The sequence below is a fragment of the Indicator indicator genome, chromosome 2 (assembly GCF_027791375.1).
Source record: "Indicator indicator isolate 239-I01 chromosome 2, UM_Iind_1.1, whole genome shotgun sequence".
In the NCBI taxonomy this organism is placed as follows: domain Eukaryota; kingdom Metazoa; phylum Chordata; class Aves; order Piciformes; family Indicatoridae; genus Indicator; species Indicator indicator.
In genome coordinates, this window is record NC_072011.1 from 37,493,933 (window position 1) to 37,509,718 (window position 15,786).

The window sequence follows — 15,786 nt, forward strand, 5'->3', positions numbered from 1 at the left end:
TTTCCTACAAAAAATACACTGCAAGTATAAATAAGAGAAGCATGTTAAAACCCATTAAGCAATCTTTACTAGCATTTCATGTTTGATCAGAATAGGAGCATTGTATAAATACTCTTGCGCACTATGCAAAACATACATTTAGAGTTGACATCCACTTTCTATTCCAGTTTTGAAAGTCTGATCTTTTACCCCAATTTCTGAGCTATCCATTGCATTTCTGTACAGTATCGATTAAAAAAAAATATTGCTAGAATTTGCCCTCCCTTACCTCTTTGCCCATATTTATAGTGTAGTTCAAGTACAAAATAAATAATTACTAACCTGACTGAAAGGTCTCTCTCAAACTGCCACTTTCACAGTGTCAAAATTTGGCATTTTTTTAGGCTTTTGTTAGTTACGAGTACTCCTAAGGGGAAAAATATCCAAGTGCACACAACTGCTTCTCTAGAATGATCTGTTCCGAGACAGAAAAATCATGACCCCAGAAGAAGCTTCTTTTACGAGTTTAGTCTGTTACTAATACATTCATCCACCATGTACAAGGTATTAGAGTTCACCAATAAATTATTTCTTAGACTAACTGTAGTAGTTTTTACTAATTGAAAAGTTTAATGTCAGGTTCCACCATTCTGTAGTCTTCCAAGTTGCATCCATATATAAATTAACATACATAAAAATAATCCGTTGTCTGAAAGACTGAACATCAAAATAGTACTTCCATATCTGCTTTTAAAAGAATAGTTTTTTGAAGTTATTTTTATAAATTGAAGCTTGAACATTTATTCCATAACCCAAGATTATTAATAATTATTCAAAAATATTGTTTGCAACTGAGATACCTGTACATTTTTGTACCTTTTTCAGACTGTCGTTAGCTTTACCATCAGGATTTTCAGTGCTGTGATATGCAGGCTTCAGATACTGCAAAATATGTTTACAGCAAGAATAATTTCCATTATAGTAGTATTCTTATTAATTGTAAGAAAAAAAATTTAGTTCAAATTTCAAAGTATTTGGGTAATTTGATTTTTAGTTTGATATGCTATTGGAAGCATTGCACTTTATGTAGTAAATTTTTTGCTGACAACAAATTGTAAAAAACAGTGAAACATTTGAGGTGTGACTAGTTTTATCAACTAATGAGCAGCTTTCCCAAAGTTTAAGACAAATTAAAAAAAAAATATTGCACAGCTTAAAATGCAATTGTTTACATTCTGATTTCAATACAGTACAACTTAACCATGAATGTAAGAAATTACCACTTTGTATTGTGATACCAATTATTTGTGCCAGAATGTCAAACACTTATAAAATTTAAACTAACATATTTTAAATGTTTACTTGTTTTGGGAATTTTAAGTGAACTTCTCTAAGCTTAAAAGCTTTTGGCCTCAGCAACTCTTGCAAACCAACTTTAAAATTTCTGAGCAACACAGGCCATCCCATTATTCCCTCAAAAAGCTATCAGACAGTAACCATATTGTGAAGTATACATTTTTATTTAACATTCCTAAAATAAGCTGTATTTACATATTATATAAATGTATGAAGTCTTAATATAAAATAGAAAACTGCATTGACTGAGGAAATCACACTCCATATGGAGTTACTTATTGAAGACCATTTGTTTATGAAATTTTACAATAATTTATATAAATTATCTCTCCCAAATTAGTTTGGTTTTTTCCCTTTTTACTAAGCCACACAATTCTGATGACTTTACAAACAGTGGTGTGTACATTATAAACTTAAAAAACAGTTACAGCATCTTCCGGCGCACAACTGGCTTTGGAAAATTAGTCAGTCTTTTTTTGTTCTTTCTCAGAGTCTTCTCTGCCACATCTGCAGTTTCCTTCTGTTTGCTTTTTGTTCCATCCACTGGACTTACAAAGGGAGAGATTAATTTTATTTCCACTGGTGGAGGTGACCAAGAACCTTCTTTTCTTGTGGTTCTGAAAGAAAGAGAAGTATCAAATTGTTATTTTTATTACCAATAGAATTTAGTAGAGGAAAAAGACCCTCTGAAATTACAAAATCAACACCAAAGAATTATTCATGGTCTTTTTAAATAGGATCAAGGCAGAAAAGGTACAAAAAACAAGCTTCCTTTTGCTTTCGTTCCTTACTATACTGTCCCAAGCATTCTCAGCAACTATTCATATGAGCTTTCAAAGCCCTCCACTCCACCTTTTAAAAGGCAAATGTCCCCAGTTTTCCAAAAGCAAGCAGAAAACATACCCAGAAACAAGTTTTCTTGACTCGTTTTCTGACCTACTCCTGCCTTGTACGGGGAACTAAAGACCCAAAGAGTGTGGTTTCATAAGGTGAAATAAGACAATGTAAGCGTCATTGCATAGAGTATCCACTTGCCCTTTTTTCTATCCCCTCCTTTTTCCATTTCCTTTAGAAAACTACACTGTGAAGTGGGAAAAAAGGTGCCTATTAGGCCAGCAAGCTGGACATGCTCATAAGTCAGAGCAGACCTGCACCGCAAGTGAGGAAGAGAAAAACTTGTATGGCTAACAGCTGAAGCGCTACCAAAGGAATACAAATAAGTGTTCAAAAAGATATCATACTTGCTTGCTTTCTTCATTTTTGATTTTGCAGGTCTACCTCTCTTAATTTTTTCCTTTCCCACAGACTCTATGGATTTGGTATCCTCCTCCTCTTTAGCTGGAAGCTCCTATATTAAGGCAAAAAAAAGTTACTCATGTAGAAGTTCTTACACTTCTGGAGAATACAAATGAATGTTTCTTTCACATAGAAGTCATGCCAAAGTTATTTCCAAAAGCATTACAGTTCCTCTCTGCAAAAACAAAACTTCTAGCTCAAATTATTGTAGAATCCTAAAATTCCAATTCTGAAATTAACAGATAACACACAAGTAAGTTTAAAGAAAACCTTTTGTTAAAGGCAAAGCACTACTTACAAATTCTTGTCTTATACTGATTTAAATTTGATTTTTATAGCTAGTTTTTATGAAGGAAAAGAAAGGAAAAAAGTTTAGCTCCAAGGAAAAAGACAAGGCATTGAAAAGTATAACTTGGAAAAGTGGTACAGAGTTAAAGTCAAGAACATCAGACTAAGAGGTTTTACTTACTGGTTCTTTCACAATTTGGGAAATGCTAGATACATTTTTCCTCCTTGACCTCAAAAGAGGGGGTGAAAAGACAAATTGAGAAGACAAGTCTGGGTCTAAGTCCTTTATCTGCATGGCCTGGTCTGTTTTTCCAGCTAAAATGACAATGCACTGTTAACATGCATGTACATTTATACATAACAGACAGTGATGTTAAACTACAGCTAATAATCGAGACACAGTAGCTTCCTGAAATAAAAAGTCCAATCAGGCTTATAAACACTCATTGTGGAGGTATTTTTTTTCTGGTTCTACCTCTTGGGATTCACTCTTTTACAGTAAATCGTGAAACAAAAATTAGCCCATCTAGTGACTTTACCTGCACTTATGTGACATTCTGCTCAAGAGGGATCAACAGTTACTGCATATCTCCATAAAAATTTTTAGCATGTACTTTTTCATAAAAAGAACCCTATGTGCAGTAACTTCACTAACAAAGTATACACCCACGAAGAACAATCAGATAATTAAACAGTTGCATAGTGTGTTGCAAGATGCAGCTCATTTCAAGACAAAAACTGAAAAAAATTGGAAGCATGTCTTCATTTCTGTTGGTGGAAGGGATGGCAATTACATATTACCAGATACCCTCCAGTTTTCCAAACTGATAGAACTTAAGCTCATCACAAAATTCTGCTTACATTTCATTTCATTCTGCAGATCAGCCTCCTCATCTGTTTCTACCACAACTATCCAGCAAGTTATGGAGAGTTCAGTAAAAAGATCAATTGCCTCTTTCCAGTATTTTTATTTTGCATGCAGTCTTTACAATAATCAAAGCCTTACAGTCTGTTTTCTACAGCTTACAAAACAGCAATATGCCCTATCTGGTGTATAAACTTAGTGCACCTACCTTTAAATTTCTTTGTCAGCTTTGTGAGAGGAGGAGAGAAAAGGAAAGACTCCTTTTCCTCAACAGACAGTTTCTCATGCATGGCAGTTCTTTGAGATCGAGTTCTTGTAATACGATCTGTTAAAGTTCTGGATGCTTCATTGTGTCCTGATGGGTTCAAGTCTTCAAGCAGCAAAGGACTACTGTCAGGTCCTTGAGGGAGGACCTCCTCTCCTGTGGTCTCCTCCAATACTGATTGTCCCTTTCTGCCCCGACGTCCTGTCCTTACTGTGGTCCTGGGTGTGGCTGACTCCTCATTTGGCTGTGCAGGTGTTTGTTCAGGAGAGTGCATTCTTTCTGGTTTAGCATGTGGAACTCTTCTGGTTCTCCTAGGAGTATCAAGTATTTCCACTTTCCCACCTGAACGTATGTCTTCCTGAGTAGAGAGAGATTCTGTGTCTGCTATGAGATTTTGTGCCCCTTTCCTAGCACTTCTTCTAGGAGTGACAGGAAGTTTTAATTCTGTTTGAGAAAGCGATGACTTAGACAGATCAAGGTCAGAATTTTCTGAAAACTCTGATGAACTCATCTTTTTCCTTCTGCCTCTTTTAGTTGACACAGGTAAAAGGATTTGGTCACTAGGCTGCACCTCTTGATCTTTCACATTTTCAGTTAACTGTAAATTAACGCTTTTCAGTTTTCTTGCACTTCTGCTGGGACTGGCTACCTTTTTTATCTTATTATCAGTGTCAATCTGGCCAGGCTCTTGATCTCCTGCTGAACCTTTTTTCCCTCCTCTAGTCCTTTTGGGAGTACCAGAAGCAGTAATACCTTCAGCAAAAGAAATTTTCTCATCACCCTCTTCTAAGAGTTTTGATGTAAATTCCTTTGCCCTCCTTAATCCTCTTCTTGGTGTAACAGCTACAGGCTCCATACTAATGGGCAATGTTTGTCCATCAGAATGGCTGCTTTCTGCTTTTTCTACATTAGTTTGTTTAGGCTTCCTACCTCTCCTAGGAGTAACAGGCATTGGTACATCTTGCATATTTTCTTCTGTTTGAAGACCAGAAGTCTCAGATGCTTCTTTTGTTCTCCTGGTACTTCTCCTGGGAGACAATGCAAACAGAACTGGTCTATCGGTCTTCAGTAGTTGCTGAGCACCTGCAGATGGAATACTTACACTTCTACTCAGTTGTCCCCTTGTGCGTGTTGTAGGAGTGATGGCATACTCTACTTGATGTTTACTGGTTTCCTCTTCCACTCCTTCTGGCACACTTGTTAAGGATGCTTTTTCCCTCTGGAATCTAGGTACCTTTTTACCTATGGTTTCATGAATAGATTGTTCTACAACTTCAGATGTAAATTCTTTACTCCTTGTGTCTTTGATTATATCCAGTAAGTTCTCAGCAATAGCCACCTTAATGGGTTCAGGAACATATGGGAGTGACTCTGCAATATTTTGAGATTCCTGATCACTAGTGACAGTGGACACTGAGTTTGTAGCATGTTCTTGCTTTTCAGTATTTCCTAAACTGTTCACAGGTTTTTCCTCTGTTGGGCCAGTCGCTTTAGAAGCCTCTACGAATGTAGGGTCTCCAAGGTCTCCTTCACCTTCTTCTCCTTCCAAGACTAAAGTAAAATTACTCTGAGATATAAAAAGCTCTGCATCTCCCTCAGCTGCATCACATTCACCATCTCCAGCATCAGGCACATCACATGCAAACTGTTGCTCTATAGCATCATAGTTGTGTTGAAGACTGCCTGATGGATAGGCTTCACTATATGATGTTTCATTTGCTGCTTCTGAGTTTTGTGCCTTGACCGCACTCTCTTCAATAACCTAAAGGTAGAAAATGTCTGTTAATGCATTATTGATTGTCAAACAGGCTAACTATACACTGAGCTAGACAAAACTGAGAACAGTGAAATGTTGTTTTTCCTTTCAGATCACCATAGAATGTGAGCTGGAAACATATGATGAATCCCATACTACAGGTAAGAGTTTATGCATTTAAGGAACAGAACAGAGTATTCAGTGTGCAGTCCCCTGCTTCATTTCTGAGATTTCTTTGTAACTAGCGATTTGCCACCACCCATGAACAAAGTTGGCAGTTTTACAATACTGTATATGTAACTGGCAGTAACCGCCACATTGCAGTGCCTTCTTGATTAACCACAAATCCATGCAGAGGGACCAACTCTGTCTCTAAGATAATCAAATACAGTTACGTCCCCAAAGTTTAATGTTTCAGTCACCATAGTTGTGATGGAAACAACCCAATTTGCCAGGTATCACATCTAACGACTCAACACCACGCTTTATGGTGCATGAGACAGCACATATATTCTGAACACTTCCACCTCATGTTCTGTACTGAAATTATTCTTTCCTTCTAGAGCCACATGAGATACTCAAGCTTTTATGTGGAGAACAAATGTAGTATCTCTTAGTATTTCAAGTAACTCAGATGGTCGTCATAATTTAATCTATGTGTAAAGATCTTTGGCCAGCCCTCTAAGGTTACCCAGCTAGCCAACAACAGCAGAAAGAAGTCAATTAGCAGGAATCTCCAAAGAATCTACTTATTTTCTTCCCTTCTGCTTTGTCAAAAGTTGCTAAAGTATCACAGCAACATCTCATGCTTCAAAACTAAATTAAATAAATAACAGTTTGCATAACCTTCCCTATTATGCTTACAATTCTACAAAGAAAACATTAAGCACTTTGTCCTAAATTCAGTGAATGTCAACAAGCCAAAAAGAAAGGCTTGCACAGAAATCAGTGAGAACCAGTTATAATGAAAGCAGAAAAATGTTTTCTGTACTACATGAATGTCTGCAGAAGCTTTGATTGTCTCACATACCCACTGCTCCCTTCTTCCCATGGCAGATTTTTCTATTTACTCTCATAAGTAATTCATGTCCTTCCAAGTCTATAATCGTCTTCTCTACAGCATTGTCCTAAATCCTCAAGCCAACATAAGCTAAAGAAGTGACTGCCTATTCAATATCATCTGAAATCTGAGACAGTTAAAAACATTTTCTGTCACATGAGACCAGTCCATGCATGGTACACCTACATTTCAGTTTGTATTTCACTCCAACTATTATTAATTCCTGTGAATATAATCCTACTTTCATGAAACTGACAGTGTACCCTAGATGGCACTTAGAGGTCATCCACAATGAATCTATCAGCACCAGCAGAACCAAGAACAGGCAAAAACCTGGGACACTGTAGTTCTAATTTTCAGGCCATGTGAATAACCTTTTAAAATTTCTATTTTACAAAGTTCAGATATTACAAAAATTAGTTCTTACACTAAAAAGTTTTAGATAGCTGAAAGTATCTTGACACTGAAATTAAGTGTCCAGGAATTCCGTTTATATAAATAAGGAACTAATAATAAATGATCTTGGCACCTACATCATTGTAAAAATTAGTTTGGTTCCCACATTATTTTGTCATTTGGTAAGTGGCTCCCAGGATCAAAAAGCTGCACTCCCCAGCTCTTCTTACTGTCTGTAACATTAAAGCTATTTATCTTTTAGGTCAGACAAAGTTCTAGTAAACTAAATGAAAGCATGGTTATTTAAAAACAAAACAAAACAACCACCAAAACTTTAGACCTTTTGTTTTCTGCTACTACTTAAAGACTCAAGTCTTGACAGGTTCTATTCTTTGTTCTAGGTACAGAAAATGCACAGGAGAAAAATATATCTGCCCTTACCTAATAAGGTTTTAGCTTGCATTAACCAGCTCAAGAAACTGCAATGTTTTTGCATGCCCTCTAATTTTCAGTAAGACAGCACTGTCCTCAATTAGCAAATTGTTTTCTCTTTTATGGAAAATGGGAAACTAGTTTACTTACATTAATCTCCTCATTTTTAGGAAGATTGTTAGAAACAGTTATTTCTTCCTGCGGAAAAGTAACTTCTCCAATTTTGGCTGCTTCTAGGTTACTTTCTTTAGGTAAATCCACACTCTTCCCTTCGAGGCGATTTTCTGAGCAAGCACTGACCACATCCTCACTGTCATGGACACTTAACACAGCTGAAAGAGATTGCTATAAATTTTAACTTATCTGTTATATAAACAACACAGGTTTAAGCAACAAGAAGTAAGAGGGACCAGGAGCCAACAACACAGTTGTCCATCTGCAACATAAATTGGACTTTTTCCAAGAAGCAGAAGCCAAAACTACCTTTCTGGTAAAAGAGGAATTTTCCCAAAAACAACGAAAAGGCAAGCAGAATGGGAAGAACCGCTGACAAGTCCAGAGAGAAAAAGAACAACAAAGGAACACTGATAGCTAGTTATTCTTCATAGCTGCAATACCAAGACTGCATCATCTTTTAAAATAGTAACACAAGCAGCAGATCCTACACAATGCAAATTAGTAGCGGTATAGCACATTAAAATAAATGCTGATCTCTCCTTCTAATATTTTAAATTCTATCAGTTTTCTCAGTATCATTATGAAGAACAGGAACATTCACTATGCATTTCTTACAAGGACCTTCTTTGAGGAAGGGATGTTCTCAACAGTTCAAGTGAAGTTAGCAGTAAGACACTACTACTTCAGTCTTGAGACACCTGTAGCGGCACAGCGAACTATACATTCTACTTCACAAGTTCAGCTACCTTAACTCATGTACCTCCAACACTGTACATACTTTCACTGTCTGCCTCCACTGATTCAGAAAGCTGTGGATTTGTTGCACTTGGTAAGGCTTTTTCTTCTGATGAAGAGGACATCTGGAACTCCAGGTGGTTTATTTCACTTCAGGAACAGAAAGAGACATTAATCATAAAACTTCAAAATAAACCTTGAAGAACTTTTACAAATTACAAAAAAACCAAAAACAAACAAACCCCCAAAAAACCCACACCAAAAAAACCCAAACAAACCAACCAGGAAAAAAATCAGAAATTCCTTTACCAACATAGCTACTCGTTCTATGCAAAAAAGCAAGTACTGAACATTAATTACCCAGCTAAGTAACACTAGATAATAACAGCAGAGTTGCGTTAAAGAATAATGTTCTGTCTTCTGTAGAAAAAGTGAAACTGCTATATGGGAGATTTATAACAAACCAAACAAAAATCTTTGCCTGTGTAACTTACTGCTTGAAATTTCGAGTCATTTCATTGCTAACATTCTGTTTTTATCACACTAAAACGTTGTGGCTTTTTAAGTATGTGGTAAGAAAACTCCTTCCCTTTCCTTAAGCAAATAGATGCTTATTGAGCACACAGAGGAAATAGAAATTAAGTGTACAAAACAGTGCCGGAAACCAAAGTGCCAAATAAATGCACTCAAATTACAGGAATCTCATGTGTAATCCTTAGCTACACAATCTTCAGTGAAAAGCAGGGTTGTATAAAGGTATATATAACCAGCTGAATGAAGTCTTCCACACCATATGTTAGCGTCTGCAGTAATTTTACAAAAAGGCCCAAATTGACAGCCAAATCAGTTCTGTTCACAGACAGAAAGTAATAGAAGAGCTGTTATATTTAAGAACCAATACCAGGTTTTCAAACATAGGAAAGCCTGTGGTTAAACGTTGTGTGAAACTGAAGATGCATCTATTTTATAAACTTACTCTTCACTTGCAGTCCCAAAAGCAGCAGCCTCAGCAGCTTTAAATACCAACTGACTGTCCTTCGGAAGGGTAAGATATTCAACATTTGATTCTTCCACACATCCTACAAAAATAGACAGATAGATGACGTCCCTGATGCACAGCGATTCTCTTTGGATATTTATGTCATTCCAGCAACACTTCTATCCTTTCCTGACCTTATTTTCCCTCTAACACGAAAATGCATCTAAGATCTTTTCTTGTCCTTTCCTCTACTGATTAACCAGAGGTGCTGAAATCCAACTGCTTGCTAATGTGTTTTATCTCAGCAGGTTCAATTTTAGAAACATCTCTCTTTTCTTCTACCTGCTGCTTCCAGATTCAGCAATTAACCGTACAAACAGCATGGAAGAGAAAACTTTTTTTATGAAGAGCTGAATGGATCGAGTGCTTTATGTCAACACAGTTGACCGTAGCTGTGTTTGCACATCTCCTCCATGCTCCTGCACCATTTTCATTACCAACTCTTCACCACGGATCACGAGCTAGTGAGCTATTTCTCTGTTTATCTGCCAGCACACCTGCTTGTACGAACATATCCTCAACACCTGGACTGGCTTGAATGAGTTCAGTTAAGCTGAATTACTAAAGGCCAGCTGAAATACAGGTTTGGAGAAGGCTGCACAAGCTATTGAGCCAGCAAAATGAGCAAGCATAGCTGGAATGAGAAACAGATACACAAGCAGACTCAAGAAAACTATTTAACTGAGCACTAATGAGGTGGTTAGGAAAAAAAAAAAAGAAAAATCTATCCAGTCAAAGCATGCTGCAAACCCCTGTAGCCTACAGAAGTGCTCCTAAAACATAACCAGAAGCCTAAGCTTTTAACTCATATCCCTCACAAAACTTGCACAAGTCACTGTGGCCTCTCAGCTGTAATTGCACACAAGTAGTGCCAGCCAAAACCAGTATATATTCATAATGGCAAGGATAGCTAAAATGAAAAGGACACAGAACACAGAGGCAACTTTAAAAGTCTAAGATAAGGAAGTGACTAGGACACTAGTGAATACTCATTGCTAACTGTTGCAATCATCAGTAATTTAAGCTTTTGAAGACATTTGAATACTTTAGAAACTTAGGTAATCATAGGATGAAACACACCAGCTTCTTTTGCTAGTTCTGATGAATCTAGTTGTTCTGTCTGGAAAGGTTTGTCTTCAACCATTTCACTGTCTTCTTCCTTCTCTAATTCATGAAAATCGGCAGGTTTTTCAGTGGAAGAATTAGCTGGTTTAGCAGCTATAAAGATGACATCATCTTCGAAATCGCCGGGTGATTTTGCATCATGATATTCCAAAGTAGTTTGGTCTGACCTGGCAGAGAAGTTACTGTTTTCTTTGCTGACATCCATTGTCCCCAAACCATCTCCAGGTATGCTTTCTGAAGACTCTTCCATTTCAGCACGATCATCCTCAGTATTGCTCAGAGTAAAGAGAGTTGGTTTATGTCTGATTTCAGACCAAGAATCCTCCACCACTCCATCATGATGCTCAGATGAAGCTCCAGATAATGCTTTATCATGTTCTGTTACCTATTCAGAAAATGAAGTTTCACCATGAATAGTAAGCACATGCTTCTTCTCAAAGCTAGAAAAAAACCCAAACATATACTGGTATTTTAAGTTTTACAACCATCACCTTAATCAAGGCACTACAAAATGAATTCTCATTCTGACACATGACCTTGGAGAATTCAGATGAATTGGGTTTTGTAAGCTCTTGCTTCTGCTGTCATGCTTGCCTTTTCAACTTGCATTCACAACTCAAATATTTTAGTGTTCATTACATCTGTAGATTGGAACAAGTAAATTAATCTGGCCACACACATTACTAGTAAGAACTTCATCTAGGAGAGAGTACCTCTTGTTACAGTTGAGTAGCTCTTTGTAAGAGGCAGTAAAAGGTATGATAAATACAAATTATGACAGCTTTTGGATACGTGTGCAGAAAGCTCATACATGTAGGTACTGGCACATGCCCCACTCTGCCCCTGTTCTCAGTATGTTATACAGCAACTGCATGATGAGCTGAATCAGGGAATCCAAATGACACAACAAAAGGGGGGAGTAAAAGGGTGCAGATTTCAGATGGACCAACTTCATTTGATGATTATATGACTGCTATCCATAGTTCAAGGTGAAAAGCAAACCCAAGAACTCTAAGGCTAGGGAACAGACTACAGGACAGCTATCTTCATTAGAAGTCTATTTTTACCATAATTTAAGTAAACTCAGTCCTGTCAAAAGAGAGACTGAAAGTAAATGCAGCTCCCAGCTTCTCTTGCTTTCAAAGAGGTTCAATTTGCAAACCTTACAAACCCAAACAACTGGCTTGATCCATATTCTTTACTTTCCTGCCATACTACCATTTGAAAAAGTACAACAGGCAGCAGAAGTAGCAGCTTGGAGCATTCACAGTTCCTAAAGGCACTTCAGTAAAAGATGCTAGCATCACAGATGTTCCAGCAGGCACAAGATGTTATGGTCTAACCTAACCTTTTTTGGCTAAATTCAAATCTGCCATTCTGATTTGCAATTCCTGTTCTCAGATGAAGGTGTTTACACAATTAAAAAAAAAAAAAAATCTTAAGTCACATCACAGTCTACAAAGCCCAGCTTACCCCAACAGTCCATTTTGCTTTTGAGTTGTCTTCCCTGAAAGATATTCTAGGTTCCTTTGCTCGTAGTGGAGGAGTAACTGATCGTCCTGGAGATGCAGAGGGAGTTGCTAGGGGTGTGGTGCGAAGGCTAGATCTGAGAATAGACTGAGGGGTAAACCCAGGAAAACCAGAAGCAGATGTGGCCAACATTTTAGCTCTCTATGATCATAAAAAAATAATAACATTTCATTTAAAATCAGTTAAATCTTCAAACCAGACAACTTCACTTGTCAAGGCTATTAGTTTAAATTACAAACTGAATTTATACCAGCAGAGAGAACTGTCTAACCTCTGCACTGCTCTTTTTCCAAAGGTATGAAAATCTTAATAAAGCTCCACACTTTTTCTGTTTCTTCTGCCTTTTTTAATGTCAAAATGTTACCCTAGTTACAGTTGACTGAAGACACTGCCTTCCATAATGGCAATCTGCAAAGTAACAGCTTAAAAAAAAGCCAACTTTAACTGACTTTGTTCCATGCAATAAAGACAAGTGTATTTCACAAAGCCAAGAGACACCATGCAGACTGCAATTAACTTATAACTACATTTTCCCTCTTCACGAGTGTTCCCAGGTACTGCTTCTCAAAGGACTGTAAACGCAATAACCACAAGCATACTGAAAATATTCTGCCAACTGAAATCAACAGTGTTTATGCTATTTGGTGGTTTTATTTTAAACAAAGTTTATGGACTTTTGGGGTGGCTGGTTCTTACTGTTTGGTTGTGGGTTTGGTTTTGTTTTAAGGTACAAACCTTAACCACAAGAGGAGTCTGTAGCAAATTCAGCTCTGGTGTTCTTGAAAAATTCTTTTGTGAGTTGGAAGAAAATATATTTGATTTCAATGGACTGAACGCCATGAATGAAGTAGAAGCTCTGCATGGTGACTGCCAGCTGCCACCCTGTGCTGCAGAATCTGAAGAAACAGGACGAACCACCAAATCCAGCAATCTGTTAAGATAAACAATTTAAAATAAGAAAATAAAGAAGCATGAAAAACATGAATGCTGCATTCAAGAATTCTGTTGGGGTGACATATCAGGCCCACTAGTACTTCTTTAAATTTCACACCTAATTTCCAAAATTACTGCTTTTGAGACAAGAGTAATGCAATTCTAAGTTCCACAAGTTAGGTTCGTTTCCACAGCAGAAGAAATTCATTTCAACGCTGGGACCATTTCAAACTTTCCACTTAATTTTGTCCCAAAGCTGACCTTTTCTTTAACAGACAAAACTCAATGCAAAGAGAACACTCTGCAAACACAAAGTATACACTCGTGTACATACACACAAGTATGAGAAGCGACTCCTTTTTGAAATATTCATTCTTTATATCTACTGTACCTGGAATATTTCTGTGACGATTTTGTAACTGGTGTCCCCACAAATGCATCCTGCAACTCTGCATCAGGGAGAGGACATGGTAGGACTGATGGCTCTGCAGCTCTAGGACTAGAATTCAAAAGGAATATGTAACTGATTTTCATGGCCCTGAAGTCCAAACATACCACAGTTCAAGTTTATTTGACCATACCACCTGTAGGAAAATTAATACTAGAGGTTGTTGATAAATCGTGCTGCTTTTGATTGATTCTTACACATTCTATACTTTATGTGCAAAAAAGCCAAGTGAATCTTTATTCAGCAAATATCTTTATTCCCAGCAAAACACTAACATCATTGAAATGGATTTGTCTCTCAGACTTTATTTAAAGTCTGCTTACCTATCATGCTGTGAGACACCGGTTTTCTGCTCATTTCCTATCCATACTTCTCCAATTTTGGAAAGTACATTATTGATGAAAGTTGATCTTGTATGCATATTTCCTGCTTTAGCTTGTTTTGTAACTGTCGATAATGGCTTTGGTCTTGATACTGCAAAGCAAAAGGAAAAAAATTATCAGCCTTGGGGTAATCAAAGCAATGATTAGTTGTCATTATACTTCCCCCCAAAAAAACTTACCTTCTCTTAAGATTGATGAAGGCAAGTGGTAAGGCCTGGCTCTTTCTTCAGCCAGCTTTCTCTGAACTCTAGGAAGGATCTTGCCATATTGGTCTAATATATAATTTCTGGCAACTGCTCGCTCTCTCAAGCGAGGATCTCGATCATTCTGATGAATGAAATGCATAAAGCAAACAGTTACATTGCAAGACATTCATTGCACAGATCTGTGCCATTTCTAATTAGCAAATACATTTCCTCTACACATACAGTAAAATACATCCAGTAATGTTGGAATCTTGAAATATTTTGCTCAACTTCTGGGTTCAGGTACAACTTCAGGCGTACAAATAATGATACGAAAAACCCAAAGCAGGATTTCTACTGAGTACTATCAAAAACTGTCAGTAACACCCAACAGAAACTTGCACCCTTGACAAAACTTATGCTTACCATAAGATTAACATTCATTGACCGATTCAGCTGTAGTGCTGGAATATAGTTGGCACGCTGGAGATGGTAGACTAAAAGAAATTCAGGATTCTGAACACCAGCATTGGTCTGTAAAAACTTCTCCAAACATTCCTAGGAGAAACAACGTATTTCAAAAATCTATTACGATTCTGATACTTTTTCCCGCCAAAATATTAATAAGATCTTTTTATCTCATCCATACTTACTTGTTCAGTGTCTGTGAAAGGTAGCTTCAGCAAGTCTTCCATTAGTCCCATCTCCTGACAGATTTCATACATATGTTTTAACAGCTCTTCTATGTTTAACTTAGTGGCATGTTGCTGCAACAAACCCCATGCTTCCACCATGCACCTGTTATGAATTTTTTTAGGTGTAAAGGAATATTAATAGTATAAGCAAAAATACAAATTATTGTATTTAAAGTTTAATGGAAATTTAAGGAACGATCTGGGGTTTTTTGTTTTCTACCTTTCCCAATATTTGAACGCCAAAGTGGTGGGATGTATTTCATTACCTATTGGACAACAACACAGTGAGGAAAAGCTGAACTTCACTACTGCTTGACATTGATGGCCTCATCATCTGTATGTATCTGAGGGCTCGCCTATGCTCTCCTTGGCACATGAGGGATTGAATAATCCTCGTATGTTGCCACGACACAGTTTTGATTGTAGCTGGATGAAAGAGCAGGGCCAGTGAATTCTGCAGAAGTTAGAGACCAGGTCTATTATGGTATATGCATACAGACATGTAACAAAAATATTTTAAAAGTTTCTTAAGTAAGGGTATTAAATAAATTTAGATAACAAACTAACGAAATACTGGATACAGAAGATGCAAATAAAAATTCTTAGTATCTACAGGACAAAAAAATTCAGTTAGCCATACAGAACAAAGCAAGTGCTTTAAAAGGAGTAATTCACATTTTTCTGAGTTAACCAAATCTCCATATACAACTGCTGCTTTTAATAAATACATTACGTAATAATAAACCTATCTCCCAGACAAGCAGACATTAGCATTGTGACAAGCAAAAAACAACTTTCAGCAGCAGACAGAACATGAATAAGATGGAAAAGTCACTTTTGCAG

At 37.1% G+C, this 15,786-nt stretch overlaps 1 protein-coding gene across 1 annotated transcript in view; it reads right to left on the bottom strand.

Annotated features, from left to right (window-relative positions):
- Nucleotides 1-1,481: 1,481 nt before the first annotated feature.
- The window catches only part of AHCTF1 (AT-hook containing transcription factor 1), a 38,717-nt gene continuing 24,412 nt past the window's right edge, over nucleotides 1,482-15,786 (bottom strand). The window contains exons 20-35 of the mRNA XM_054393056.1: nucleotides 15,210-15,397; nucleotides 14,902-15,046; nucleotides 14,675-14,806; nucleotides 14,243-14,390; nucleotides 14,004-14,154; nucleotides 13,624-13,731; nucleotides 13,035-13,230; nucleotides 12,243-12,440; nucleotides 10,725-11,154; nucleotides 9,582-9,684; nucleotides 8,649-8,755; nucleotides 7,844-8,025; nucleotides 3,993-5,811; nucleotides 3,101-3,234; nucleotides 2,577-2,683; nucleotides 1,482-1,952 (exon numbers count right to left, since the gene is read on the bottom strand). Of these exons, the coding sequence (XP_054249031.1) occupies nucleotides 1,760-1,952; nucleotides 2,577-2,683; nucleotides 3,101-3,234; nucleotides 3,993-5,811; nucleotides 7,844-8,025; nucleotides 8,649-8,755; nucleotides 9,582-9,684; nucleotides 10,725-11,154; nucleotides 12,243-12,440; nucleotides 13,035-13,230; nucleotides 13,624-13,731; nucleotides 14,004-14,154; nucleotides 14,243-14,390; nucleotides 14,675-14,806; nucleotides 14,902-15,046; nucleotides 15,210-15,397 (4,341 nt within the window). The 3' untranslated portion in view covers nucleotides 1,482-1,759. The remainder of the gene's footprint in view (nucleotides 1,953-2,576; nucleotides 2,684-3,100; nucleotides 3,235-3,992; nucleotides 5,812-7,843; nucleotides 8,026-8,648; nucleotides 8,756-9,581; nucleotides 9,685-10,724; nucleotides 11,155-12,242; nucleotides 12,441-13,034; nucleotides 13,231-13,623; nucleotides 13,732-14,003; nucleotides 14,155-14,242; nucleotides 14,391-14,674; nucleotides 14,807-14,901; nucleotides 15,047-15,209; nucleotides 15,398-15,786) is intronic.